Here is a 25,001-nt window from a genome sequence, read left to right as displayed (position 1 = left end):
TTACAGGAACGATTGGAACCGATTCATGCGATGGGTCTTTCCTTTCTAACTCGTTTTGTTTCTTTTGAAAAGGTGTAACTAGTTTTGTATTTACGGCTATAAAATCACCTCATTGCCTAAAATCAATTAAACAACAACAACAAAAAAAAAAAACTCCTATGCAATATGCAAGCTAGTCTGGCCTAAATTGTTGTGGAAGTTGGAAAACTCTGAGCATCAGACTTGAAGTGTAAAAACACTTTTAGTGGTTTAAAAGATTAGAGACCCGCTATGTTACAATAAAAAAAACCACAATCGTGAGGAAACCAATCTATACTGGGCAATTCTACTCTGCACGATAACGATTCTTTCCGGTGAACTTATCCAATTGATATGGATCCCAGAAAAGAGCCGGAAATCCCAGGACTATGTCCAACCCAACAGAAGCAAAGTTCCCTGTGTTTCAGTGCGGAGCTAAGGTGGTTCCAGGGCTCTGGCGTTGTTTGCTCAACTACTATCATGACAGCGGAGTAAGCGGGTCCTGCTGAACACTCTTCTATCAGTAAGTCTTTCTCGAGTGTTTGTTAACAACCTGTCACGTCACAGGCGCTGCCCTTCAGTCTGAAAGTGACGGGAAAGCTAACATCTGCTTGCTAGCTTGTTACTGTTTGGCCAGTGCTGCTTTTACGAGGGCAGGTGAACGTTCTCTGTTAAAGGCACAGAGAAGAATTATTGATGTTTCTTTATTGAAGTTTTGTAAACAGCGGCTGCTTCTTTTGTTTGCTTGTTTGACCTGCTCAGTTGTAGAAACACGAAGCGTCTGTTTCATGTTTCTCCAGCATGAAACTGTCTGTGTTTGACATCACTTTCCTTTTTAACAGGTCGGGGCAGACATGCAGCTTTACCACCGCGCTCCCTTATAAAGATGTGAGTGATTGCCCAAGAGCACAGGGACTTAAACACAGAGCTATCGACACGCTGAGCCCCGGTAATCATTCGACATGTCAGGAGGTAAGCTCTTCGATAAGGTGCGGTCCGCCTTCAGGAGGGATCGCAGCGACTGGAGCCTGAGCGACTCGGCTCCCTTTGACTTCTCCGACGAGCTGGTGGAAGATGACGAGGCCCCCAAGTTCAACAAGCTGAGGGTGGTCGTCTCCGGAGAGATGTCCGACTACTCGGCCGGGGCTCCGTCCAACGGGGTGGCGGTGAGCACCGTGGTGGTCCCGCCTGGTGGTGGGGGAGACGAAGCAGAAGATGATGATGACTCCCTGCTGGACTCCTCGTCCACTCTGGGCAGCCCTGGTTTGAACATGGACCCGTGTGACAACTGCAGCAGGAAGAGGGAGAGGATCAGACACAGGAGGGTGATGAAGAGGCTCATCATCGCAGCTGTACTGTACTTCCTGTTCATGACGGGGGAAATTATAGGTAAGGACCACAATGGAAAAAAGTGGCTTTCAATTTAAATGATTAAAATATCCAAACATTATGATTGTCTTTTCTACTTTTTATACTTAAACGATCTCTGTATGCTTGTTTAACCACCTTCCTTTTGTGTGCAAATCCTTTGACTTTATCTCTGCAACTAAACAAACTCTGGAGATGAAAATGCACCCAGTTGAAAGGGAAGTGCCTCAAGAGTAGCAGCTGGCCCCACTGTGAATCACATTCACCAGTGCTGCCCCGAGCACTACCCCTCCCACTCATCCCTCAGTGGTTAAAATATCCCACTGTGAAACGAGACACTCCCTCATGAAGCAGATGCATCATCTATTCTCACTGTTTCCAATTGCATGGACATAATATGACTTAATATGCCTGGATGTGTCAAATAAGCAGCCATCAACCCTTCAGCCGGCATCATGTGTGAGCTGTACGTCATGTCGTGATGTTATCTCCTCGTTGCCTTGAGTCTTTCATGCGTGTTTGAGAAACCCTCTAATCTCCATGTCGATCATTCAGCTTTGCAAAACGCCTGGGCGGACCTAGCACCGCATTCTTTGAGGTGTAGCGCCCCCTCTGACCTGCACTTTTCAAGCTTCTGCCCCAAAGAGCAGTCCTCCCTCGCACCTCTGCCACTCGGCTCCTTCAGACTAGCCAGCAGCAATTAGCAAACACCTGGCGATGAAGCTGAGCTCAGCAATAGTTTTGCTCTTATGATTATGCTTTGTAAATGGAGAAATAACTGTTATTCTTCCTATTTACTTATTTTTTGGCTTCCTGGGAACTGCATGCGATTACACAAACTTTTAATTGTAGCAGTTAAATGTTTGAAGTGGAAAATGTTTGACTCCAGTCCGTTTTCTAATGCCTGAATAATAAGCATACCAGAAGGGTTATATTGGAACCCTTCAATATTCACATAATGCTGGTTACTGTGCTAAAAAAAAGAAGATTGCTTTGTCTCCAAGTGTGTCCCTAAAAAGTTTAAAATATCTAGAGTCCCTTGTATTTCCCACCTTGCCCACAGATGTTACTTATAAAGCACAGGGCTGAGGGCAGAAATGAGATGCAGCAAGAAGAGAACAAAATTATCTCTGAAACATTTATCTTGTTCTTGTGCTCAGCTGAAATAAATTGTATCTATCTGTTATGCAGTAATTATGATGGGGCTGCCTGGAGTTACTGGAGCTTTTATTAAATTTTTTTTTATTGCTGCTGGTCAAACGGTGATTTATTCCTGGAAAACTAAACCCAGTGAACTGCTAAAGGGATAAATCTCCCGTAAGCAACCTTTGAAATTAATCAGGTGTTTGTTTACCTTTTCAGCAGCTAATAAACTAGCTGGGAAAGCCGCCTCGGGTATCTTCATCAAACATTAACCTCTATGAAAGAAGAGCATACACCTGTCTCATGCGGGAGTTTGAACTTTAATTTGTTGTTTCAATCAGATCTGAGATTGTCTCACCATACAGTAGCGGCAGACTTGTTTTAACTTCAGTAGAGTGTGTATTTGGCGGGTTCCCAGGCAGGAACTCCCTCCCTGTCCTCGCTCCATTTTTATACTTCCTTCAATTTTCCCGTTAGCTGTCCTTCGTTGCGTCCTTCTACCTTCCTTTCTGTCCTCAACACTTCTTAACTCCTTCTCACCTTATCTCCTTTCTTCCTCATCTCCTTCTTTAATCTTTCTTCCTTCTTCTTGACCTTACTTGTTTCGTCCATTCTCCCTCTCGTTCTTTATGTTTTCTTTCCTTTCTGTTGTGTCTTGCCTCTGTGTCCGTTCTCTCTTCTCTCCGTCCTCAATTTTTTTTCCCTTCCCGTCTTTTTTTTCTGTCTTTCTCTGTGTAAGTCCTTTCTTTTATCCCCTACTGGCCGTCACCTTCTTATTATCTTTAAAATAATTCCCATTACACTGAACAGCACCAAACTAATTTAGCTAGGACGTACGAATGATTTTTAGATAGCCAGTCGTAAACATCTCTCATTTTCCTCCATTTTTCCCCCCAGGTGGTTACGTGTCGAACAGTTTAGCAATAATGACTGATGCTGTGCACATGCTAGCAGATGTGGTTGGTATCTTGTTTTCTCTGCTGGCCCTGTGGCTCTCCACCAAGCCGCCCACCAAGAGATTCACCTTTGGACTACATCGCCTTGGTGAGTTGCACAGGCAGCCAAGCCGATTTGTTTTTCTTTTGGGGTTTTTTTCCTGTCACTTTCCATTTGCAGCTGCTCCCGCTGTGGCATTTCATGTTACTTTTCCTGCTGAGTAATAATTTGGAGAAGTGTATTTTCAGCTGTGCTCAAAGCAGATAAGAATCCAATCTCTTTTATTTCATCTGTAACAATGGAGGCAATATGCTGGCTGAATGATTGGGTCTGTATAAACCCTATAGAGACTTGTTAATAATTTCAAGTACGATTATTTCTTTAGAAATATTACAAAGGTCAGATTTTTTATGTGTTTCACATTAATACGTCATAATTAAGTTGTTGTTTTTTTGTGGTACAACAGCAGTTTACTGTTTAATTTCCTCAAAGGAAAAAATAAAAATGATGAGAAATGTGAGAAAAATATGGAAAAATTCAGAAAAATGTATATTTTTTTAGAATTATTATTATTAAACACACATGTTAAACTGGATGGTACAGTCGCAGATCAAAAGCCATTGTGTGAGATTGAGTTGCAAGAAAATTTCTGCTCTTTTTTTTTTAATCGTTACTGTAACATTGTTAAAAGAGAAGTGTAATATGGTTAAGTCAGCGTTTAATAAGCGTGTGTTTCTGAGCTGACGTCCGATTGTGTGTGGTCGTTGTAGAGGTGGTGTCGGCGGTCCTCAGTGTGCTGCTCATCTACATCCTGACGACCATCCTGCTGTACGAGGCCGTCCTGCGGACTGTGCATCAGGACTTTGACATAGATGGGGACGTCATGCTCATCACTGCAGCTGTAGGGGTGGCGGTTAATCTTATGTAAGCATGGCCATTTCTACCGAAAAAGAACAAACAAATCTATGAGATGCAGAAAAATACCTTATAAGTTCAGTCCAAAGTGCTGCTGCCTTTACTGCACAGACTTCAGGTGTTGACCTGTAAGTCAGTGTTTACAGAGTCGGCTTAGTGATTTGGTCAGACGTGTGATTTAATGTCTCTTTGTCTTTTCAGAATGGGTTTTCTGTTAAACCAGGGAGGCCACCTCCACTCTCACGGTCACGGTCATTCCCACGGTCCGGCTGCTCCCTCGGGTTCACACTCTGCCGGGCCGGGTCAGCAGAGGCCCAGCGGCAGCCTCGCCGTTAGAGCGGCCTTCATCCACGCTCTGGGAGATCTCCTCCAGAGCGTCGGTGTGCTCATAGCTGCTTATATCGTCCGCTTCAAGGTGAAATCGCCAGTTCCAATATTCCTCCTGAAGTCATAATTCGGATTATGTAAAATCTTTTGCAGATTTTTTTTCACTTCTTTTCTTATAGCAGAGTTAGGTTAACAGTACTGAGCAACATTATGGTGCAATCCATCATTCATAAAGTAACAGCGTGTTGCCCTAGTTTGGAGCCTCCTTGTTAATCCATCTGTCCCTGTTTACATATTGCTCAAACAGCATTCAAGCAGCGTTGTGGTTGATGAACCCAAACAAGTCATAACACGCCTGCATGCATCTTCCTGCTTTTATTGTCATCTAAAACTGGTTTTAGTGCATTAGTTTAATTAAACACAATTTATGCAGAGAGCAAAAAGTTTTGAAAAAGTTTGAAGCCTGTTTTTTTTTTTACCGGCAAGCTGAGTCCCAGAGTAACATGTAACGCATAGCTTTGAAATTCTTAGATAATTTTATGGTAATTTGTGTATGCCTTGAATTTAAACCATAGCAGTCCTAAATTCCTCTTAAAGTCCTAAATGCCACTCATTCAAACTTGCAGAAATGTCAGTTTCTCAGAAAATTGAGTGGATTTAATTTGCTATTTGCCGTTATCATCAAAATTAACAGATATCAGCGCTACAGCGATATCACTGTATGTTAAGGATATTTTTCTTAAATTAATAAATGATTTAAATTCAGTTTTTGATGACAGTCTTGCTGAGCTTTACCTGCATGTAATGATTGCTAACAGTGAGTTGCAAAACAACTGATCTGACTCAACGCAAATGTCTGACTTCACAGCCGGAGCTGAAGCTGGCGGACCCCATATGCACCTACATTTTCTCAGTTCTGGTCCTCTTCACCACAGTCCGCATCATTCGAGACACGATAGTCATTGTGCTGGAAGGTAAGGCCAGGTTCATTTTCCCCGAGCTTACTTTGGTTAGCTTTTATGAATAAGTTACAGCGGGAGCTCTGGTGATCATTTTCCCGTGCTCCAGGTGCTCCCAGACATTTGGACACTCAGCGAATCAAAGAGGACCTCCTGAAGCTGGAGGACGTCCAGTCTGTCGACGAGCTGAATGTCTGGGCTCTGACGGCTGACAAGACCGCAGCGCTGGTGCACTTGCAACTCAGTAAGTATCTACAATAAACATGGGATGAAATGGAAAGATTTCAGGCAATTCAGCTCCAGTTTACTGCTCAGCATGCCAGATCAAAGTCCTTTGTTTAAATTGAAAACGTAAAGATTTTCTCAGCATATGTACTTGATGTTGGTTGGCTGCTGACATGACAGTAGATGACGTGTCAGTGACCTGAAAGGCTTTGTGCCAAGTGTCGCCATGGCCTCTGGAGTTTGTTCTTATCTTTGGCCTTTGGTTTAATAATTATGTACATTCTGATTTTACAACAGGATTGGTGCTTAGTGTGCTGATACATGCTGTTATCAGATGTAACACTGTAGAAAACCCTGTAAACTTCAGCCATTAACAGACCATCTGATGTTCCTTATTTCATCTCATAAAACGTCCCTCCAGTGTCTCATCCAACAACCAGCAGGTTCATGGATAATAAACACACTTAAGCGCTTCACTATTTGCATCTGAATGTATTTTAGTTGAACACTTCAAAGTTTTCCATTAGCTGCAAATTGAAATGTTTTTAGCCCCATCTTGCTTACTCAAGTAGACATCAGCCTTATGAAGGAGTGAAAGTGATTATTGTTGTACAGTCGGCACATGCTGGATCGACCAGAGAACAAGAACAGGCTTTTCTTTTGTTCCAGCTTATCTTTCTGTGCAACATTATTGTACAACAACTGAATCATCAGAATACCTCCAGCGGTAACAGTTGTTTTCGTTGCAAAGGTATTCTGTGGATTCAGCTGCTGTTGTTTAGGAGAGAAATCTTTTATATGTTAAAACAAACTGTGGCATGATTATTTTTGTCATTTGGTCTGGATAGGCTAAAAATAAAGTGAGGGAATGAGTCTGTGTGAGACTCCTTATACTCTGTTCTCAAAAATGAAACTATAATTAGCTTGGAATTTAAAGTTGACTTGCCTGACTTCTTGGTCTCTAAAGATTTTCACTTAACTTGGGAATCTAGTAGTAGATATTTCACACTGCAGAAGACTGACTGTTTTGAAATCACTTTGTTGAAACATGAAATCCACAGCCGAGCTAGCTGTAATCATATTCCCCCCTGTGTGCACAGCTCCCTCTAGTGCCAACAACTGGGAAGACGTCCAGGCCAAGGCACGCCACCTGCTGCTTCACACCTACGGCCTCACCAGATGCACGGTGCAGGTCCAGACTCACAGACAGAGGACAGTACGTAACTGTGCACAGTGTCAGCAGCCCAGCGTCTGAGAGTCTCTGTTTCACTGACGTACGCGGTCCGATTCAGTGGAGGCAGGGGTGAGCACACACGGAGGGGCCGGGATGTCTCGGTGCTGCTCGGTGCCATTGCAAGAGCTACAGTATAGAGACATGGATTGGGGAGAAACGGCGGTGCCTAAGCGCAGTCAGCGGAACGACAACAGATGCACATTTCTAATTGGAGGAGGACTGCAGCCTCTGGGGGATCTAATGCCCCGTGCCTGCATTGCTCTCATTGGGTGGAAAATGATCTCTTATGCAGAGAATAATCTGAAAACTTGACCTTAATTCACCAATAAAGCCTATTGCAACGGGTGATTTTTATTTGTATTGAAAGAATTTTGCTTTGTTTCAAATGATGTTTGGTTATTTAAAGGTGTTACTTTATTCTAATGCGTTGAAGCTGAATGCTATGATCTTATTGTAATAGCGTGGATATCAGCTATTTTCATTTGATTTTGTAGCTGGCCTCAGTGCATGCACGCTAAACCTTTTCAAGGGTTATGAGACTTGTGTTTCAGCCCCTCACTTTTTTTTATTATCATTTCTACTTTGTCAAATTTACACCTCATCAAATGTGTTCACCTGAAGTCTGTTACCAGGCAGATTTCTGTCTCTGTAAAGAAAATCAATGGTGAATGGTGAGCACAAGGAATGACGTGCGCTGTATTTGCTATTTATGGCGTTTTCGGAAGAGTTGAGACAATGTAAAGCTAAATCTCCACTACCCCAAAAATAGTATTAAAAGCAAGACCACAGTTTTGGTTTAATAAAGTTTTCAGTTGTGTTATTTGTACTGTGTTTCTTATAATAAAGGAAAGCAGCGGCCAAGTGTTTCAGAATTAATCACAGTCAGGTTTTGCACTCAAACAAGACTTGACACACACTCTTAACATACACACATTCAATATCTGTATTTATTTTCATTTTGGCTCCAAAATGGCATGTTTGATGACAGTAATTAAAACTTCTCAATGTTTGATATCGTCTAGCAAAATGTTGCTACGTCAGGCTACATGGCTGCTACATCGAAGAGCTGCTCTGTGCTGTAGTTGGGGAAATGTTATTGTCACATCAACTTCTAAGTTTTGTGAAACTTCTGTTAAAATCATTTGAAGGCTCAGAATCAGTCCAGTACCAGAACCGGTCCACATTCTCAGGGGTGAAAGACTCACCTGGTATAAATTAAAGTTTTAGGTATTGGAGTTACGCGTAAGAGAAATTTATTTAATCAAAGAATGTCACACATATGTGTGTAGAGCTGCACCGACTGCAGTTTTCTGGCCGATCCCTGGTTCCTGATTTCTAAAAATCCTGACCTGCTGATTTTGATTTTGGTTGATATGAATTTTTTTTGTCTGAAATGTTGCTAAATGTAGCAAGAAAGTGGCTGAGTTGGCAACAGTGAGGTGAATATTGGTAAACGTTCAGACCTGACCTGGTTGGTCTGTCAATCAAATCTCTCACATCAGAGCAGAAGAGGACAGAGGCTGATTTTTAAACCAGGGTTGCAGGATTAGCAGCTTAAGAAGGGAGGCCCAGATTTCCCTCCCCCCAGCCACTTGTTTCAGTTCCTCTGGGGGAATCCCAAGGTGTTCACAGGCCAGCTGAGAAACATGGTCCCTCCAGCATGTCTCGGACCTCCTCCTGGTGGGACGTGCCCGTTCTCCTCCCCAGAGAGACGTCCAGGCGGCATCCTAACTAGACGCCCGAGCCACCTCAGCCGACTCCTCTCGACATGAAGGAGCAGTGGTTCTGCTCTGAGTCCCTCCTGGATGACCAAGCTTCTCACCCTGTCTCTAAGGGAGAGCCCAGACACCCTGTGGAGAAAACCCATTTCGCCCTCTTGCATCCGTGACCTTGTTTTTTTGGTCATGACAGATGAGGGTAGGAATGTCGATCGACCGGTAAATTGAGAGCTTTGCTTTTTCACTCATCTCTCTCTTCACCACGACAGATCATACGCGGTGCCAATCCGTCTCTCCCTCATTCATGCACCAGATCCCAAGACACTTAAACTCCTCCACTTGGGGCAGGAAACCTCCCAACTCCATCCCGAAGAAGATGGTTAATATAAAAGAATTTTGTTCAGAAAGGCGGGCCAAAAGTCCTCTGCCTCAATGAAAGACATATCTGAAAGTTTGAGACTCAGAGACTAAACTGTTATTGTAAAGGATATCAAAACCATTAGTTGGTTGAAGGGACATTAACTTTTCCATCCATAAAAAAGTCTGTAAAATGTCTAACAAAGCTGCATCTTGCATAAACTGTGGTTGTTTATGTATTCTACTCATATTCTACTCAAAAGTGACCACAGCAAATCTGATCAGGATTGGATGAAAGCTTTTGATCCTTTTTTTTTTATTTATATGTGGTTCATTTTTCCAACACTAGGGGTCGCGCATTTGCTGAATTTGTAAATGACAACGTTTGAAGCCGAAATGTGATTAAGTGCATGAAGCAAAATCGTCTGTTAGCGAGTAATAAAATATACATTCACCTGCTCTGTATTAGGCTCATCAACACGGACAAACCAGCCAATCAGATGGCAGGGACTAGAAACACGGAGGTCAACGTGGGAATCAGTGTGGGGTAGGAAATTCAATCACATGGTTGTTTACAGACGACCTGGTCAAAGTGTTTGAGAGGCTGGTGGACTATGTACATTTTTATAGGATTGCCATCAGTAGTGTGAGAATCATGGCTTAAGATGAGGCATCAACCAAGGTATGCAAAATATAATCCCTGAACACAGGTCAACTTTGAAGCAGGTGGATTTCAGCAGCAGGCCTCTTTGCTTTTAACAGGAAAACCGAGGCCACAATTGAAATCGCTACGATGACATTCCAAGGTCAGCAGACCCCAGTTATAATAGGCACCTTTGGGAAGTGGTAGAACAAGACATGGTGCATCATGTATCTGTGGCGGAGAAATTTGTAGCAACGGCTTGATGTTCTCCTGTCAACGAGGCCCAAGGCCTCTGAGGAGAGTTTGCTGATGCTGTTTCCACAGGAAATGCAAGGCAGTGCTGAAGGAAAAAAGTGACTTTTAAAGGTGTGTGGCTGGCCAGTGCAAGTGCAGGTAGTCAAGTATCGAGAGGCCTGTGAATTAGAGAAACTTTGTGTTTTCTCTAATGTGAATCTACTTGAAGAGCACATCAGACCACATGAAAGATGATCCTGTGATAGCCGCGACGTTGCCCACCAATCAAAGTTAATGTGTAAATCTCAAATATATAAAAAAGCTTACAACTGACAAGACGGTGTCAGTTTCCAGGCAACATAAGTGCTATAAAATGTTCAAACAGCGGTTAACTCTGTTGTAGAAGGAAACGGTTTCCCTCCGTCTCCCCTGCCTTTCTGCCTCCTCTAACACGCAGCTTGTTTTTATCCTGTCTGAGTAGGTTCCACTGGAAAGCGTGGAAATCTGTCCTAAACGAGCGGCACAAAATAACTTTCAATAATATGACGTGAACAAACAGGTGAGGCAAAAGAAGTTTCATGTTTGATATTCAATTACAGCTGAGGTTAATGTTTTTCACTCGCTGGTCACATGACCTGTGGTGTTCAGTGTGTGTGTGTGTGTGTGCCATAATGTCACGTACGTCTGCACGTCTGCAGCGCTGAGCCCTTCCTGACTCATTGTTTCTGTAAATGACTTGTGTGTCGAACACAGCTTGATGAATGAAATTGTGACAGCGATAAAGCTCTCTGTGTCTGAGGCTCGTTTTTGTAGCCTCTCAGCCATGCAGATGCCTGGGCAAGCCGGAGCTCGTCTATCCAAAGCCATCAAATTTCACTGCTGAAAACTCATGAGGCAGCGTGACGGTGCAAAAAGGTCGACAACTTGTGCGGGGGTGACACAGAGACGGCAGCACCTCTAATGCAGGTGGAACCAAACAAAAGGAAAAACACTTCCTGGTTGCAGAGCAGGAAATAAAAGCTCCACCTTCTTCTCCGTGCATTGTCTCCTTTTGTTTAATAAGTCATGAGACGCCAATTCAACACCATGAATATCCAACTGAACTGCAGGCTGTGGATGCCAGACACAGCCAAGGGCGACTTTCTAGCACAGACACTTTCTGATTATTCGCTCTCTGATATGAGTGTTGCCTCTCTGAAACATAATGCGAACTCTGTTTGCCCATCCAGCCATAAACTAAGCAGATTAGTTGCTTAGGTGGCGCGGTTATTACTTTACAGCCTGCCTTACCGGCACAGTTTTCTGCTAACCACTGTCGTCTGAATGAAATCTGGAGATCTGTGACAGAAGAATCAAAGTAACAGTGAGCTTTTAGTTCTTGTATTTGATATTGATCTTGAAAACGAGCCAATCAGAGCAAATATCCATTCTCACTTTTTCAACATGATCGTCAAGACGCTTCAGAGAGTTGATTCTTTCCCACCTTGTTGCCATCACTAACTAAGCAGTACAGATATTGCTGGCAAAACTATATATATTTTTTGCATTATTTTCTTCTGAAAGTAGGAAAAAAAACCTCTGATTTATCCACATATCATATATGTAATTCCGACCTTTATTTGCAAGGAAATTCACTGCCTAAATCCTAGTTATGTATGTAGGTCATTCCTGCAGAGGGCAGTTCTGTTCCTCAGATGTGAGCAAGATAAAAATAAGTTTCCATCAGTTAATCTGGGAGCAGCTCGACTTTTCCTGAAAACAAGGGGGAGTGTTTTCTTGCTGCTTGTTGACGTGCTTGCTGAGAGATGCTGCAAGGCACCCGACTCAACGCAATCTCTGCGTCATTTGAGGGATTGCTGTAAAGTCAATGACTTGTTGCAAAAGCCAGACTTCTTTAGAAAGAAAGCATTTTGCAAACTTAATTTGATTGTAGTTTTGGATTAGATATTTATATAAATTAGTCGGCCATGCACGTTACATATAACAGGGCAGAGTTTTTCTACATAAAGGATATCTCAAGATGACAACGTTTCAAATTTGCTAGAATAGTTAAAACAGCAGAAAGCAACACTCAGCACCTAAGAACGCACCTCTGTGGGTCATGGTCCGAACAAACCACACAAACAGCACCACACCAAGATCAAGGCCGCCGGACAACCCTCGAGCCATCCACAGACCTCCAGCACTTGCCAAACCAGCAAGGCTGCAGGGACGAGAGCATAAGAATGCGTACCACGCCCCCGGCCCAGTCCCCGACACCCCGACCTATTGCGTTTGCCTGTTTTCATTTTTCATACACTCTGTCAACCTGACATGTTCTCGCCATGTCAGGCCAAACACGATTAAACTCCTTGAACGTATATGCCCTTACACAAACCGCATAAAGGATCAAAAAGGGTGAAAATTGCTTATGTTTTAGTCCATTTCAGAGCAAACTGGCTTCCAGGCGTGTGTGGCATCCAGTTTCAAAACCTATTTATGGTCGCAAACTCTTGAAGGAACGGTTGAACGTTATCACGTGTGCGCCATCACTCTGAGGCTTTAACTGGCATACAGCTAGTTTAACCTCACAAAGCATCTATAAAAGGGCAAAGAATGTTGCTCTGAGGAAAAACTGTTGGAATTAGTCCAAAACAAGAAAAAAGGAAAATGAGTTTCCAGTTAATTATTCCTGAACACAGTGGGGATTCTTTTCTGCAGGGCTGTATTGATCGCCCTTCTTAAATGGCCATAGGTAGATTTGGATTTTTCACACACCAGAGTGTGAAAGCTGTTTGTTGCTGCTGTCACTTTAAGCAACAAATCTACCTTCAGTCATATTTCCCCTAAAAAAAACTATTGTTTACTAGCAGCATACATCGGTTGAGGAATCCTTCCAGAGGTATGCAAGTATTTACGATACCTCTGCACCAAGTGTTCACATCCAGTGTTTTGGGTTAACAGGTTCATTTTGATTTTCTGTCTGGGACAGAACAGGTGTCCTTCAGAAAGACACTTGTACATTCAACTGTTTAATTAAAAAGGCTGTTTGAGGAAATATATCTAGCTGTTTAAATTAAAAGGTGCTGTGTTGCTGTCGGCTCCCGTGTTTTATTATGGAAAAACATCCAGCTGTGGGTAACACCCATTCGTTTTCCTGTTTTTGACGAGTCACTGTGACTGAAGTGGAAAAGGCTGCACCCCTTCACGGAGGCTAAACATTTCTGAACTAAGACCGAGCAGAAGGGTTTGTGCGTAGTGTAATCCCACAGTTTATGTGCAGTCATCATGAGTATGGATATGAATCTGAGGCATTTGTTGAGAGGTCATGCAACCAAAAGTCGAGGGTGAACAGGTTTGAACGTATCGACTGTCTGTAGAATCGGAGCTAAACTGCCACCTGTGAATATATGCATGTGGTTAAAAGCAATGTCCCGATACTTTTGGTAGCCACAAAAAAAACCATTGCATAATTTTTGCTGGATATTTGACCTCTCTTTCTATCAGAAGTGCTAGTTAATTTAAAAAGGTTGGTTCAGGGTTTCAGGCATAAACTACAATTTTTCAAAAAGGCTGAGTGCAGGACAATCGAGCTTAATTTTAGCCAGCTTTATTGCAAAACCACTTTTGAGCGCTGCTTGGGATCAATTTTCTGTTAAAACGGCCAACAGTGAACAGGTTTTAACCCTAATATGAAAGAAAACTGGTCAAAGCCTTGGGCAGGACAAGCACAACAACAAAGTTCTGTCTGTCCGGGACATTTCATGTTTTACAAGAACTGAAGTGCAGAACTCCTGGGAAGTCTTTAGTCAGGGTAACACATTTTGCAAGACAATAAACTGTCTCCGAAATTATCGCGATGAACAAAGATATTGTCATTTTGACATCACTTTCAATGTACATAATAACAATAATATTCCTAAACACCGCAATGTGTAGTTGTTCCACTGCCGCACAGCATAATGAGTTATACCTCGTTCGTCACATTGACAGTGCGATAACTCAAATCGACCAATTCCAGTAAGAACATTAAATATTCTGACAGAATTCTGTTGATGGCTACAAAGCTCACATTTCTCTTCAACTTTCTGAGGGGCATTTAATTAAATATTGAATAGGTTGTATGCATTTGCTCGAAGCCATAAATATAATAACATCGATTCGCCAAGACAAGTTCGGCAAAGAATTTAAAGTTGTGCATTTTTAAAATTCCTTTCGTTGTTTAATGAGTTCAACATGAACAGAATAGCATAAATCAAAATGCCCCAAATTAAAATAACATTCCTGTTGAGGACTACTTCATAGTAACTTCTGACCAGACCTGGAACGTTACCTTTAATCATGAGTGCATTACATGGAAACAGAAACCATCTGGTCTTCTAAGGCACAAAAAAGCTCAACTTTATTGACAATATGCAGTACAGTACTCTGGGCTTGTGTCTTTTTATATTTAGACACCAATGAAGTCGAACCACAGCTGATAAAGTAAAAATTAATCTCTCCAGCTCTGGCTAGGCAAAAAGACAAAAAACAAAAACAAATGACCCGTCCTAATCTCAGACATTTCTTTTTTCTGTCGATGTGATTAGATGTCCTCGTGTTGCCGCTACAGAGCAGAGTGAGACCCCACCAGTTGAGCAGAAGCGTTTCCGCACACTGAGTGTCAAAGCGTCCCAGTTTGTGCAGAAAGGATTCTGCTAGACTGATGAGGGGGCCTGGCAAGTGGTCAAGACTCAACGTCTTCAGAGATGATACTGGCTCTTCTTTCTTTATTTGGTCATGGACTTCACCATTTCCAGAGTTTCCACTGGTTTCCATTGCTGATTGATGGTGATTAGCTGCAGTAAAATGTTACAGACAGAAAAAAAAGAGAGAAGAGCCTTTGTTATAGTTATCCTTTGGCTATTACCAGGATTGGCTCTGATGTCACAGAAGGCAGTTGGGACAAGTGATAGTGACTCAGCACTGTCTATCAGCAGCAGGGAAGAAGGCGGTGCTTGTTTACATGCCGCAATAAAGAGAACTGAAACCCTCGTCAAAATTAATATAGCAATATGGAATCTTATAAAGCTTAAATAAAACTAAAACACACCTTTTGGGGCTTTGATGGGTCCACTCTTTCCCATGGTTCTGGGTTTTCTGTCTTGTTTAAACTGTACAGAAAAAAAAAATAACAGATTATACTCTGTCAGCTCTAATTGATGTAATTTAATCAAGCGTGAGCTAAAAACGAGAGGAAAAACTCACATCACATCGGTTTTGTTGAACAGAAAGTAGAGGGAAGCAGATGTGGCTCCTGTTGCTGCGAACGCCATGAATCCCACCAGAGGGATCAGCTGAAACAGACAGACAAGAAGCATTACAACCAGATCTGAGCTTCACTAGAAGCAGCCCGGCTGCACAAATAAAACTAGTAAAAAAAGCAAACGTCTTACCTCCTTCCTCTTCTTCAACAACTGGAGGAATCCAGACATGTTTCCAAAATACTCAAAACACCTGCAGAGAAAATAGTTTGGTTTTCACTTGTTGTTGTGTACATCCTCAGTCTGAGTCTCTACTTTCCTAAGGGAAGAGGCGACGTCCCAAAGGCAGCTCGGTGCAACATGTCTTACCTGCTGCTTCAGAGCTTCCTGAAGTCTGAGTCCTGCACAGCAGGAGACAAACTGATGTAGGACAGTACGCAAGGGTTTACGAGGTGACAGGCACGTAGACACATGATGCTTCCTGTATTGTAATGTACAACTGAAGGGCAAAGCATCTATTAGATACAAAATACAAGTGTGCAGGGCCCTCTAGTGGTCACACTTGAAAACTGAAAGATAGCGCTAGATGATTTGCTAAAAACAGCAAAAATTGTGTCATGGCAAATGCTATGAGACAACAAAATGACACAGTAAAAGTTACATCAACATAACATTTATTTTAAAACTGATTTGTTTGTAGCCTGACATAGAAGAACACTGCTGTTACTCAGGGATACACCAGAACGTGAACATTAGCAGAAATATGAAAATAACACCAGTTAAGTTCATTAGAAGACTTCACCTTTCTATTGTTTTCATTTCAAGTAACAATGTAAACTATAATCTCTTACATCAGATACAATGAATATAGAAAGTAGTTTTCAAACTAGATTTCGTCACATCAGAAGGAAGCGATGTAATGAGAAAATGAAATACTTAAAGAACAACTTCTTGATCTTTAGTTATTTCATTTACTTTCAAAAACCATGAAAGAAACTCAAATATATCCATACAAATCTCTTGTGATTTTTAAAGTCTCACTCAGGAGTATTTATTTTTGAACATAAGAAGTTAGTCATTTGTCATGAAATACAGGATATTTGTTTTGCATCTCTTGAAACTCTTTTGAGTACTAAAATAACAATGTCTAACCAGCACATTCAATATCATTTTTTTAAGTCAGTGCCTGGAAAATGTGTCCCAATCACTGACTTGACAAAATTAATCAGTAAAAATTAAAATGTTCCTACCTCCATGACCACAAAGTGAACCAGCACGGAGTTCCCAACTCCAGGAGGTCCCACGCCTCTGGGACAGGACACCACCAACTAGTGCATTAAAATCCTTCAGGTTTATTGCAAACTCCTCATGGATACAAACACTCCTCAGTGCGTCTTTCACAAGGTCATCAACAACGGTAGCCTAAGAGACTCCTGTAGTCACCAAAACCAGATGACATACCAATACAAAAATGGAAAAACAAAACAAAAACACAATGCAATTTCCCCCCAGGTTTTGTGTTTAAACTGAAACAACAAAGAACAAATCATACTCTGGATTATGATGACTAATGTATATAAAAACTTCTGATCAGAGTGGTAACTTTAGCTTTAGTCAGGAGAGCATTATATCAAGACAGAAACCATCCGCTCCTCTAAGCCACAAAAAAGCTCGGCTTTATTGAAAATATAGAGCGCAATAGTCCGGGGTTATGCCTTTTTATATTCAGACAGCAATACATATTTTGATACAGCTCAGGCATCCGACAGTAAAATTAAACTGTTAAAGTACAAAAGAAAAAACATGAACATGAACAGCTTGAGACCAAATAACAAAAAAACAACTTCAGAAATTATGCTTTCTCCTCGTTCTCATTTGGTCATGGACTTCACCAATTCCAGAGTCTCCACTGGTTCCCACTTCTGATTGATGGTGACAAACTGCAACAAAATTTTAGGAAAAAAAAAGAGAGCCACTTCATTTAAGGTATTTACCACTGTTACCATGAATATTTGGAGGACTGACTCTGATGCCACAGTGATAGTGAGGCAGCACATCTCAGAAGTTGGGTGGAAGGCAATGCTTGTTTACAAAAATTAAAATACACCTTTTGAGGTTTTGTAGGGTCCACTTGATCCCAAGGTTCTGGATTTGAAGACCTGTTCAAACTACACAGCAAATTTAAACAGCGGATTTAATGACTCAGCCCTAATTGACAAAATTTCTTCAAAAAGAGTAAAAAAAAAATAATAATAAAAAAAACTCACATCACATCATTCTTGTGGAACAGAAAATAGATGGCAACTGATGATGATCCTATCGCAGAATAAGCCATTATTCCCACAATAGGAATCACCTGAAACAAGAAACAAACCAGCCACACCTGATCAAGCAGTTCGAGCCTTGCCAAAAGTGTATAAAGCAAACATCTTACCTCCTTCCTCTTCATCATCAACCGGAAGAATCCGGACATTTTGTCAAAATCCTTAAAACACCTATTGCGAAAATGGCATGCTGTTCACTTGCTGGTTTATGTACTTTCCTTACCACATGTGTCAGCCAACTGTAGAGTGCCGTTCGTAAAGCTACGCAATAAAAATTTAACAGCAATAATTCGCTGTATTTGGCCTGCCAGAGAAAAAAAATGTGGGTCTTCGTTTTTCTGACATATTTTCACCACGCCATTCCAACATTTATAATTGTATGAGTTCCAAACTAAATAATTAATTCGAAAGGACTGACTTTATACATTTAATTCCAAACTATATACTTATTTTCCAAACAATGTTTTCAAACTCACAAATATTTTGCTTGCTCACAAAATAGTGAAGTTGCTAGCTAAACACTTAGCTAATATGCAAATGGACTTATCGGTAAGCGGAAGTGGAATATCAAAATAAAAGCTCGGGGTTTCGCGTCTCTGAACTCCGGTGGTGGCGGACTTGAACAGGCACTTTTTTTTTTGTTACGACGAGCTAAATAGAGCAAATTATTGTTTTTTGTTTGTTTTTTAGCTGCGTAACTTTACAAAGAGCGCTCAATAGCTAACGGATAATAAGGACTCCAAAAATATTTTATGAACGTTTTTTGTAACTGAAATACAGGAGGAAAAATGCGACTAGCTAATTACCACATCTTAAAGTTACGTGATATGTACGCTGTTGTACACATCATCATCCACAAAAGACAACACCTGCGTAAGTGCCACCCAAACAGGTAAATACCTACGAAATGAAAGTTTTCCGAAATACAAAGCGTTCAGATGGAGCCCGTGAGCGTTTACTTTCTCCTAACTGCCCAAATTCTCGTTGTCACGGTTACCAGAGAACATTTCAAAGATAGTTTTGATGGTGACAGCGCTCACTCGGTCATATTCCTACAAATGCAAACTGACAAAGATCCGATACGAAGTAAAAAATATCGGTTATCGCGGATGCCGCTTATACCGATTGTGTTCAGAAGAAAACAGACTTTTTGAGAGCAAACAGTACAAACGTATGAAAACATATTCTCAATTTGAAAATTTACTGACATTTGTCATTATAATTCTTGCGTTTCTTGAGGAAATTCAAGTAATTTGCTGGACACATTGAAGAGAAACCAAACAAAAGTATGAAGCTCATAACAACAGCATTGATCGAAAACAAATACTCACTTTGAACATTATAGTATTATAGAACATAATAGTATAGTATTATTAATGGTTAAAAACACTTTAACCATTCTTAGCAAGAATTTAATGATACTATTTGCTACATATGAACTTATTTTCCAACTTATTAATGCAACTTATTTTCAGTATAAGATCATTTACTAAGGCATCACAGTTGTCATAATCTGGATGGACCCTTTAGTTTTCTAAAGAAAATGTAGGGCTGAGAGAGAGGATTTATGAGGTAAATGGAAAGTATATGGTTCTTTCTGTATTGTAATATATAGCGGAAGGACATAGCATCTATTTGATAATAACAAATGCTCCAGTGGTCAGACTTCAAAGCTGAAATACAGTTGAACATATGAGTGTTAAAAATAGCCTAAATAATGTCATTGAAAAGCTTATGAGATAAAAAAAAAAGACAGTAGAAGTTACATGTCATGATATTTATTTTAAAACTGATATTTTGTATAAAAATACATCACTGGTGAGGTATTAAATATGAACTAATCTGCTGAGCAGTGAGAGAAGGACTCATTTTACTGATGGAACGAAGAAAATGTGTCTGCTGGATGGTTGAAGCTTCCATGTTCTCCTCCAGCAATGCCAGCAGAGCAGCCTAAAAAGCAAAAAAATAAAAATATTATATACATATAAAAATATATCTTTGTTGGTATGTTTTTTAACTGTCAACAAAAAAGCCACTTTGGACACACTTACTTCCTTACACAGGTTTTCCAGGTCAGCTCCAGAGTAAAGCTTTGTCTTTGCAGCCAGCTCCTCCAGACAGACGCGTGAATCCACAGGCATAGACTTTGTGCAAACTTTTAGGATGGCGAGTCGAGCCTTAACACAGGTAACACAAATCAATGCACCACGAGACTTGACATTAAAGGACTCAGTTGCTGTTACGCATTATTGTGTAAAAATTATTCTGTCTCTCTTTATTGCTTCATGTTAAAACAGCCTAAGCTTCTATTAAACTGGAGAGTTTAATAAATAAAAAAAACACTGCATAACTATGATTAAATTTAACAAGGTAATGTAGAGTAAGCACTCTACGAAGTAAAATCAAACCTGCAGATCAGGGGGTGGAACGTAAATGATGTGGTCCAGCCTGCCGGGTCTGAGGAGGGCGCTGTCGATGCAGCTGGGTCTGTTTGTGGCAGCTACAACCATCACATCTTTGTTACAAACCTCCTGACAGTCCAGCTGTTAAAAGAAATAATAAAAAAACAGCTTATTATTAAAGTCAGGGTGTGAAGATGAGAAGTTGTGTGATGTCAGCAACATGTGACCTCATCATCTGTGTGACTCTGCTCCACTCCCTCTGCCTGCAGGACCTTATCTGCTCCCCTCCTCTCCACCGTCTTCAGGCCGATCCCATCCATCTCATTCAGCAGCACAGAGAGCAGCCGGGTCTGTACACTGTTAGGAGTCCCGACGTCGGACCGCGAACCGATCAACGAGTCGATCTCGTCGAGGAACAGAATGCAGGGCGCGCAGGCGCGGGCCTGCCGGAACAGCTGCACGTGAAGACAGATGCAATGGTTTGAAAGATGGAACAAAGAAGAAATAAAAATGATCTGCTCTCTGCATATTTCAGAAAACTAATAGAAGGTACCTGAGCTAAAGCTTTCTCAGAGTCTCCAACGTACGGAGAGTACAGGTCAGCACCGCTGACAGACAGGAAGGCAGAGCGGGACGAGGTGGCAGCAGCTTTGACAAGCGTCGTCTTTGCACATCCTGGAGGTCCATACAGGAGGACGCCGCGTGGCCGACACAGACCCAGACGGAGAAACGCCTCAGGGTGTCTCATAGGCCACTCAATGCTCTGTGGTAGAGAATTAAAGAGAAAAATCACTTAACTATGCTTTGAATGAAACCATGTCATCATACTTTCTCTTTCTAGCTCTATAAATCCAGCCCCACTGCTCAGTCAGCCTTAGTGGTGGAAATTTATCATACTGCTTATCAGATCAATTTACCATAATACATTTATCAGGGCTGCACAGTGGCGCAGTTGGTATCACTGTTGCCTGGGTTCGATTCCTGGCACGAAGTCTTTCTGCACGGAGTTTGCATGTTCTCCAACTTCCTCCCACAGTCCAAAAACATGACTGTCAGGTTAACTGGTCTCTCTAAGTTAAATTCTCCCAAGGTGTGAGTGTGTGTGTGCATGGTTGCATGTTCCGTCTGTCTCTGTGTTGCCCTGCGACAGACTGGCGACCTGTCCAGGGTGAACCCCGCCTCTTGCCCGGAACGTTAGCTGGAGATAAGCACCAGCTTCATCCCAACCCCACTAGGGACAAGGGTGGTAGAAAATGGGTGGATCAAATTTCTTATCATAATAAATTTCAGTTACTGATGGTAATCGGGAATGTTATTTTTTTTATTTTCTCCACTGTTCTACAAGTGACATGCATCAATAAATATCAGTCAATTCTAAATTTAAATATGATTAAATTATATCACTACACTGCATTGTAGTGTAGTGATATAAATCACATTTATATATAAGTAAGTGGCATCCTGAATAAGCCTATTTCAAGAACAATATTTGTGTTTGTGGCACTATGATTGCTGAGCCCTCCAGTCTCAGCCATATGGTTATGTAAAAAAGAAGTAATAAATGGATTATGATAAAAAAAAATATTGTTATCACAACAGCACCATAAGATAAGTCCACATCACCCACCCCTAGTTAGCCTACCTGTCTTAGTTTGGTTTTGACTTCCTCCAGGCCTCCGATTTGCTCCCAAAGTACCGGGGAGAGCTCCGTCCTGCCCAGGCTGCCTCTCAGGCAGGACGGGCCCACCAACTTTAGGGCCTCTTGGAAGTGCTTCATATCCACCACCTGCTCCCCTGAACCCTGCAGAAAACAGAGTTACTGAATCACAGAACACTAAACTCATAAATTGTTCCTGATCCAAACGTTGGATAAAAACAAAGATTTGACATTTTGTCTGCACGGAACACAGTCCTACAAACTGTGTTCCACAATTCAAGAGCTTTCACAGCAATAATTCTTAGTAGCCAGTGTCTGTCTGACTTCATCACTCTCTCACAGTGTTGCAAAGTTGTTTAGGTTTCTTCAAAACATTCCTTCAGTTTAATGAGTTTTACATGCATTTGTTTTTGCATTGCTCTCTTTATGGTTCCACCGTAAGACTTCAGCCACTGTTGAGGTCTGGACTTTGGACCATTCCAGTAAATTGATTCTTTTCATTTTCAGCCATTCTGTTTTAGGTTTGCTGCTGTGCTCAGTGTCACTGAAACCGCTGCAGTAAGCTGCAATGATCATATCTGGGCAAATAATAAATTTAAAAATGATCACTCATTTTCTCTGCATTTACCTTTACATTCTCCCTCAGAGCGTGCATGGCAGCCTCCCTGCACAGTGCACTCAGGTCTGCTCCGACATATCCTGTCGTTATCTGAGCAAGCTCTGCAATGTTCACGGTGGGGCCCACGGGCATTCTCTCACACAGAACAGACAGGATGGCCTTTCTCTGCAGCAGAGTTGGAGCACCGATGACCACCTTATAAAGAGGACAAATGAAAACTCTGGTTTTACTGGTTTTGCTTTGCATGTAGCAGCTGTCGTTCATGCTACATACAGGGCTATATAAATTAAAACGCCGCACCTCTCTGTCAAACCTCCCAGGCCTACGCAGCGCCGGGTCTAAACTGTCTGGCCTGTTGGTGGCTCCGACGATGAGGAAGCGGTCGGACCGACTCATCCCATCCATCAGCGTGAGAAGCTGAGCCACCAGCCGGTTCTCCGGCGCAGAGGAGCCGCTTCTCCTTGGAAACAGAGAGTCCAGCTCGTCCAAAAACAACACGCAGGGGCCCTCTTCTGCTGCAGACCGGGCACGATCAAACACAGCCCGCAGCGTCTCCTCGCTCTCACCCGGCCGTGACCCGACAACCTGACAAAGGAGACCGCTGCTGTGACTCAGCTGCACTTATGCACCACATGTCGATCTCGTGTCATTCTCATGGCCTAATAACCTTGAATGCCATTGATTCATGATCTCTATAAACATTTATTTTAAATAATTTTTAAAAACATCAGAAAAAACATGACAATCATACCAGCTAAATCTATTTGTGGTCTTGTAGTGCTCATTACAAAGAATATTCACCTTTTTACTGCTATCATTTCAAAAAACACTGCAAGTAAAACTACAATCTATTTGATATCAGATGAGATGAATATAGAAAGTGGAGTCTGACTCAAACTGAATTTGACAAATCAGAATCAAGGGATGTAATGAAAAAAATTAAAGAAGCAGCTTTTTGTTCGTATTTTTTTAATTATTATTTTCATAAAACACAAAAGAAGCTCAAATATATTTGTACAGTTGAGTTTATTTTGAAGACTCACTCTGGAATAGTTATTCTTTGACAATATAGTAGTTTAACCATTTACTTTGTCTTGAAACAAACAGAGAATGCAAGATATTTGATTTGTATCTCTTGAAACCTTTTTAAGAACCAAAATGACAACAAAGTAATTTCCAGTTGAAACGTTCCCCAGTCACTGACTTTGCAAAATTACTCACTGAAAATGACAATGTGCACAGCAGCTCCTACCTCTGGTCCTCTGACCACCACCAGGCTGGCTCCCACCTCCATGACCACCCTATGGACCAACCCGGTCTTCCCAACTCCGGGAGGTCCCACCAGGAGCACTCCTCTGGGGCAGGACACCCCCAGCGAGGTCAAGGTGTTGGGATAAAGGAGGGGCAGCTGCAGCATCTCTCTCAGGGATGCACTCACCTGCAGCAGAAGAAAAACACATGTTGGAGTCAACCTTGTGGATTGGGGTGATAACAGTAAGTAGAGACTGACCTCCTCCAGTCCTCCCAGGGTGGGGATGTGCTGGTCCTGCATTCGACTCTTGTAATGCTGGACTGTCTGGATCTGAGCTATTTCTAAACCAGTTTTAGAGGTGATGACTCCAGCAGCTGCAGACTCTGGACTGATGCCGTGCACAACAACATATCTTATGTCTGTATTAAAATCCTGCAAGTTGATCACAAACTCTTTATGGACATAAACGCCCGTCAACATGTCCTTCACAAGCTCGTGAACCAGGCTGGAGTTTGTGGTTTTCTTAAAGTCCAGACTCTGAACCACCACAGTCACTTTAACACACTTCAGTTTGGTGCAGGGCACGGGGCTGAGCTGAGCCGTGTCCACGCTCAGGTGAGCGGGGAGCCCAGAAATCAGGCTGGGAGTGAAACACTTCAGGTCCATCTGCAGGAAGCCCTCCGCCAGGTCGGGACGGGGCCAGGCGGCGCACAGGCAGCTTCCCCCGGGAAGAGACACTAGCAGAGGGGAGCCCAGCCTCAGACCCAACGACGACATGAGACCCGGGCCCAGCCTGCATCTCTGAGAACCCCGGTCAGAGGGATCCACCGACAGCAGCCGAAGAGACTCCATTGTCCATTAAAGCCACATGATGACACTAAACAGAGCTGAGAGCCTCAGATGCAGCAGCGCGCACTTAGGAAATAAAAACTTCATTTAATGGCGTCCATTAATGTGAAGTAGAAGCTGAATTACACCGACACACTCGGTAACGCCTTACACCAACCAGTGGTGTCTTCAATAAGAAAATGGCAGCTACATTTAATAAGCTAAAGCGATTATTACATTAGCTGAGTTGTACTGTATTTACAAAATTCGCGTGGTGTCTGTTAAAAAAAGATGGCCAATAAAAACCTTTCAATACGTGTTACGTCGGACGGCGTTTCTCCGGCGAAAACGCGCGTGCTAGCGTACTTGTCGCATTACAGGGAAACTACGGATACCGCACAGGCTCAAACATCTTTCAGCGAAGACGACCCACCGCTATTTAGTCATGTCGGGCAAATGTTATGAGGCCAAAAAGATGACTGAAAATACATATGGGCTTGAAAAATATAACTGTAACTGAAAACATGAGCATTGACTCTGAAATAAATGAACAGAAAAATTTTGCATTGAGCGATAAACAAAAATCGATGGTGAAAAAAGATGAATTGAAACTCTAACTA

The 25,001-nt window shown here is 42.0% G+C and overlaps 4 protein-coding genes and 1 long non-coding RNA gene across 6 annotated transcripts; 2 read left to right on the top strand and 3 right to left on the bottom strand.

Moving 5' to 3' along the window:
• The first annotated feature begins 410 nt into the window (after positions 1–410).
• slc30a4 (solute carrier family 30 member 4) lies at positions 411–7,942 on the top strand. The gene is made up of 8 exons (XM_055045091.1): positions 411–541; positions 861–1,407; positions 3,427–3,573; positions 4,236–4,389; positions 4,582–4,795; positions 5,576–5,681; positions 5,776–5,910; positions 6,992–7,942. Exons 2-8 carry the CDS (start codon positions 981–983, stop codon positions 7,144–7,146), a joined length of 1,338 nt encoding a protein of 445 aa, XP_054901066.1. The 5' UTR covers positions 411–541; positions 861–980; the 3' UTR covers positions 7,147–7,942.
• Positions 7,943–13,650: 5,708 nt separating this feature from the next.
• Positions 13,651–15,791, bottom strand: LOC129369594 (normal mucosa of esophagus-specific gene 1 protein-like). The gene is made up of 5 exons (XM_055045106.1): positions 15,669–15,791; positions 15,492–15,552; positions 15,304–15,392; positions 15,149–15,209; positions 13,651–14,894 (listed from the first exon to the last, which is right to left on the bottom strand). The coding sequence occupies exons 2-5, from the start codon at positions 15,528–15,530 to the stop codon at positions 14,826–14,828; spliced, it is 258 nt and encodes an 85-aa protein (XP_054901081.1). The 5' UTR covers positions 15,531–15,552; positions 15,669–15,791; the 3' UTR covers positions 13,651–14,825.
• Positions 15,792–16,635: 844 nt separating this feature from the next.
• On the bottom strand, positions 16,636–18,632 carry LOC129369595 (normal mucosa of esophagus-specific gene 1 protein-like). 2 transcript variants are annotated; one of them, XM_055045107.1, is made up of 5 exons: positions 18,528–18,632; positions 17,734–17,794; positions 17,567–17,655; positions 17,407–17,467; positions 16,636–17,239 (listed from the first exon to the last, which is right to left on the bottom strand). In XM_055045107.1, exons 2-5 carry the CDS (start codon positions 17,770–17,772, stop codon positions 17,171–17,173), a joined length of 258 nt encoding a protein of 85 aa, XP_054901082.1. In that variant the 5' UTR covers positions 17,773–17,794; positions 18,528–18,632; the 3' UTR covers positions 16,636–17,170. The 2 variants fall into 2 exon arrangements, with proteins under 2 accessions (XP_054901082.1, XP_054901084.1); XM_055045109.1 differs by having other exon boundaries at positions 18,524–18,623.
• On the top strand, positions 18,198–20,382 carry LOC129369596 (uncharacterized). Its single transcript, XR_008606956.1, has 3 exons — positions 18,198–18,515; positions 19,687–19,810; positions 20,295–20,382. It is a non-coding gene; the product is annotated as an uncharacterized LOC129369596 (long non-coding RNA).
• spata5l1 (spermatogenesis associated 5-like 1) lies at positions 19,386–24,762 on the bottom strand. The gene is made up of 10 exons (XM_055045105.1): positions 23,812–24,762; positions 23,554–23,739; positions 22,602–22,886; positions 22,311–22,496; positions 21,668–21,826; positions 20,579–20,788; positions 20,253–20,480; positions 20,032–20,166; positions 19,675–19,800; positions 19,386–19,573 (listed from the first exon to the last, which is right to left on the bottom strand). The coding sequence occupies exons 1-10, from the start codon at positions 24,403–24,405 to the stop codon at positions 19,436–19,438; spliced, it is 2,247 nt and encodes a 748-aa protein (XP_054901080.1). The 5' UTR covers positions 24,406–24,762; the 3' UTR covers positions 19,386–19,435.
• Positions 24,763–25,001: the final 239 nt, after the last annotated feature.

This window comes from Poeciliopsis prolifica, unplaced genomic scaffold (assembly GCF_027474105.1).
Source record: "Poeciliopsis prolifica strain line A6 unplaced genomic scaffold, Auburn_PproV2 SCAFFOLD021, whole genome shotgun sequence".
Lineage (NCBI taxonomy): Eukaryota > Metazoa > Chordata > Actinopteri > Cyprinodontiformes > Poeciliidae > Poeciliopsis > Poeciliopsis prolifica.
Note: the sequence above shows the minus strand (reverse complement) of the source record. Positions and strands in the feature narration are given on the sequence as shown.